General features: G+C 33.6%; 1 protein-coding gene across 1 annotated transcript in view; it reads left to right on the top strand.

The window, feature by feature from the left end:
• The window catches only part of VRK1 (vaccinia related kinase 1), a gene marked incomplete at its 5' end in the record, with an annotated part of 16353 nt that overhangs the window by 1650 nt on the left and 10167 nt on the right, over positions 1-4536 (top strand). Inside the window, 2 exon segments of the mRNA XM_010283904.1 lie at positions 2790-2859; positions 3253-3340. Of these exon segments, the coding sequence (XP_010282206.1) occupies positions 2790-2859; positions 3253-3340 (158 nt within the window).

Genomic DNA, 4536 nt, shown 5'->3' with positions numbered 1-4536 from the left:
CTTTCCCTGAGGTTGAAACCTGTCTGTCTGCTTCACTTCTCCTCCACTTGTGGGCTCTGAATATAAGAAGAGTTGTCATAACTTTTGGGTTGCTTTTATGCTAGAGTCACTTTCTTGTACCAATTTGTAAATCCTGCCATTGCTAATCTCCCGGATGACTACTCATTTTTAATTCTTTTATAATTTTGTCTTTATGGCAATAAAGAGTAGCCCCAGTCTTTGTGCTGCCCTCACAAATGACCCATGACATATTATGCCTCTACCTGTAGTTGTGTTATACTAGACTGTAAGGGCCTATTTTCTGATGCCTGGTTGATTCCTAGTTGATCTGTCAGCTGAAGCAAAGTGGTTAAGAGCTTTGAACAATTATTAGTGTTTAACAAAATATGTGCTTCTATAGTAATGTTCTTCAAATTAAGCTATTAAAGTGGGATGGAAATTTGCGTAGTCTTTGACATATCCTCATAGTATTGAAGTCTGAGCAGTATGAAATGAATCACAGCTTTTATTAACAAAAGAAATGCTTTTTAACATGTGGACCTTTCAGATGTCATTGTTCGGGAGTGGATGCGTAGTTTAATAACATTTCGTTAAATTGCTGACTGAGAAAGATATGAATTCTTAAAATACTACTTGAAGAAATTTGGGTTTCGATATGTACTCCATAATCTCTTACATTATGATATCTTTTCTAATTAGACTTTAATTTCAGTTTTGCAAATCATGTGTTTAGAATGACCCTGGGCATAAAGTTGTAGAAATTTGTGTTTGAAGTCTTTCTGGTTTTAATGTATTATGAGATGACTAGTATGGCAAATACTGGACATCATTACATGAGCCTTTTTAACATAGCGTATGCATTTATTTATCTGTACATAGAATTAATGGTATTACGGGGAAACAGCTTCATAGTCAACATGAAGATCTGTTTTGTGGTTAAATCATTTATCCATCCCCTCAAGTATGAAAAGATACCAGGTTTTCAGCTTTTGTTCTGACTAGAGAAATATATGTGGGGTTTTTTTCAGCACTGAGACATATTTTTTTGTGGAATAATTTATGTAGAGAGAAGTATTTTAGGAGTTTTTAACACCTACCATTTTGTGCTGTATTTTAGTAAGAAAATAACATTCTTTAAACCCATGTAAATTGAATCAAAATAATATGTATAATTTATATTCTAATTAAGTTAGAGTATTAATGGATTGTGCTACACAGAAAGAAGTGAATAGGTCAAGTAATGTTTGTTGGAGATGTAGCTGAATTCTTATACTGCAGTTAACCCTTCTCCTCTGTATATATAACCTCTATATGACTAATTTGTGGTCCATAGTGGATAAATAAACTAAGTGAAAGTAAATATGCATGTGCCAAAGTTTATGTACATTGGATCAGTTGGTCTAGCTGTTTTTTTTTCAGGTTCATGCCTTAAGTCTGAATGTTGGTCTCACAAGGAGGGGCTGGAAAACTGTTGTCTTGGCGCTATTGTTTATCAGGGCAATGCTGCTGGAGAAAGTGAGGTGAAGATAGGCAGTAGCTTTGTAATGGAGTGTCCAGGCCTAGGAGGGGTGCCCAGGCTGGTATCTGCTCTCATTCTAACTGGTCTTCTTACTCTGCCTCTGAGCCAGGACATCAGATGCACACTAAAGCCCATGCTTGTTGGTGTGTTTGATCTCTTTATATTGCTTTGTTAATGTCAGACAGCAGTAAACCTCTATTAGCTGAGTGGTACTGTCTGACCTGTAGCAGTTTTCTGGATTGCTACATCTGCATTTAAAAGTTACAATTAAAACCATTTAAGATTGATGTTACACATCTTGTAACTTTTGCTAATATCATGTGATTGTATTCTTTCTGGGTTTCTTTGCCAGTAATCACATACCTTTTATTTGGTTATTTTTTTAGAAGTGTAGGATATTCCAAAACAAGTGTTTTCACTGAGAATGAATTTGGACATACATGAATAATGAGACTAAAATAAATTGCTTAAGCTTATCTCAAAATCAATCACTTAGAAACTGCAAGGTTTGAAATGACTTTTTTCTGCGCCAAGTTCTGGAAATGTAGAATCAAGGTATTCTTCCATTTGCAATTCTTGCAGTATTACAAAATTTTGGTGTTTTCAAACCAATTTATCTCTTGCACTTCACTTGTAATACAGAGTTACCATAGACTTGTCCCTAGAAAACGGAACTGAAATACTTCATGTTAGCTTAAATACAAGGTAGACTCTAAGTCAAAATAGATGTAGTTCTTATAACTTAGTTTAAGAGAAATTGTGAAATCCTTTGTAATTTTTACTGTGATCAACTAATGTAGGAAGGGAACAAAATACCTTATGTTCAGCAAGAATTTAACTTCGGTTAAGATTTTTCCATCAGATCACTGCAGGTGTTGTTTTGGGCTCACTAATGGCTGTGCAGCTGATGCAATCCAGCTTTAATCTGGAAAATCTGAGATAATGAATGTTGTCTAATGTTCTTTGCTAAACCTTTGTTGCCAATTTTTGGTAATAATCCTATAAGTTTCAGATAATTTGGTATTCCTTAATCTTTTGTTACGGGAAAATATTCTTTGATAACCTTAATGTTAAGCAATTAAGAATAAAAACAACTTTTTAGAGCCACCCTTCTTTTATAAAAAGAACATATTCTGTTGAATTATCGGCACTGGGTAGAGCATCTGAGGGAGACTATGTTTTTATAGGGTGAATGTTATGTTTTGTGAGCTTTTAACAGTTATTAGACACTAATACAGCAGTTTTTAACTAATTTTAAATTGTCTTAAAGGAACCCAGCCAGAATGGACCTCTTTTTACTGAGTTAAAGTTCTACATGCGAGCTGCTAAGCCAGATGAAAGTAAGCAGTCTATTAAAATGTTTTTAATGAAATACAAGCATTTAGGAAACTAGAGCCTACAGGAGTAAGGTCGGACTTTAAGAGAGTCTTTTTAGGTAATTTTCAAGATTATTTTTAAATGATTGAAATCTAATTCAGACATGTAGTAAAATTAAGGGTTTTTGGTAAGATGTTTTTTATAGTTGTGTTGATGGTATTGTCTCAATTGAAGCTTTAGTTGTATCTTTGTCCCTACAAGGGATGCATCATTAACTTTCCAGTATACTTGGCATACAAGTTTCCATGAAATAAGCAGCTCACATGTATGCAGAAACTAGGTGATGTGAGTACTCCCTTTTTATGTAAGTCTCTACTGATGTGAATTCATGAACTTATCTTTATTTGTATTTTCAGTTCAGAAGTGGACTAAGTCCCATAAACTGAAATATTTAGGTGTACCAAGATATTGGGGTTCTGGCTTGCATGAAAAAAATGGAAACAGGTGAATATATCTTTCGTTGGCATATACTGGGATTTAACTCATCCACGACCACTATCCCTTTTAACCTAATCTACTTTATAAGATGTTTTTTCCACTTACATTCATGTTGTTCATTTCTGCTACAAAGTTTCATGTGTGTAACAGGGTGTTTTGAAGGACTAGGTGAATAGATAGGTTTTATTTGTACTCTGTTACTAGTGTTTGTGTCTGTTCTTGGTGATTTGGTTTCCATTTGTCTCAAACATACAGTGTATGTATATATATGTATATATACGTGGTTTAGAAGCTTTTCATATTTGAATTTAAATGAAGTTGACTTATCATGTATAAGTCTCTGAATAATATGACTACCTTTAAAGATTTTTGTGTGGTGTGCACTTTTAAGAATATTTTCACTCATACATATAAAGGACTTAGTGCTCTCTAATTCTATTTTATTTTCCCTAGGGGTAGATTTTTTTTTTTACTTAACCTGTGAACTAGAATAATTGCTAGTCTTATGTTAAATTTGTCTTAAGGCTGGGGATAGTTTTTAGTATTGTTCCATGTCATGAAGGGTTTCTGATACTTGGTCTTGAATGGTGTGCCTGTTCATGTAATAGACCGTGTTTCCTAGTGGGCTTTCTCTATACAGCTATGCTGCAAAGGAGTTTTAGTAGTTTTCTGGCAGCTTATAGTAGGTCAAACTTAAAGCCATTATATAGGGCAGTTGGTATGTATGCCCTAGTATGTCAGAATTATCATTGTTTCAGTAGGTCCTCAATTTTAAAACTAATCTAATGTACAAACAACATTAATTTTGAGAGGCAAAAGTAAATATAACAAAATTATGGGGTTTTTTCCCCAAATAAACTTTTCTTCCCATTCAGTGTTTAATGCATAAGTTTCTTTCATAGTAGATACATCAGTTTTTACAGTAGTAGAACCAATTTGACTATAGCAGTTAATATTGGAACATCTTTGGCAAGTGAGAGATTTTTGTGTATAATATAGGTTATAAAAAAGATTGTAATAGATTTTAAGAAACTCACTTTTTTAAGTAACCATGTTAAGTCACTTATTCATTTATAAAGTAAAATTATGTATTCCTGTAAGCAATTGATGCTTGGTTTTACCTGTAGTGAATTACATTACAGATATTTTCCACTGTGGGTACTTGTTATTTTATTGCATAACTAGCCAGGAATGAAGAGCGG

Source organism: Phaethon lepturus, unplaced genomic scaffold, assembly GCF_000687285.1.
Source record: "Phaethon lepturus isolate BGI_N335 unplaced genomic scaffold, ASM68728v1 scaffold52753, whole genome shotgun sequence".
Classification (NCBI taxonomy): domain Eukaryota; kingdom Metazoa; phylum Chordata; class Aves; order Phaethontiformes; family Phaethontidae; genus Phaethon; species Phaethon lepturus.
Note: the sequence above shows the minus strand (reverse complement) of the source record. Positions and strands in the feature narration are given on the sequence as shown.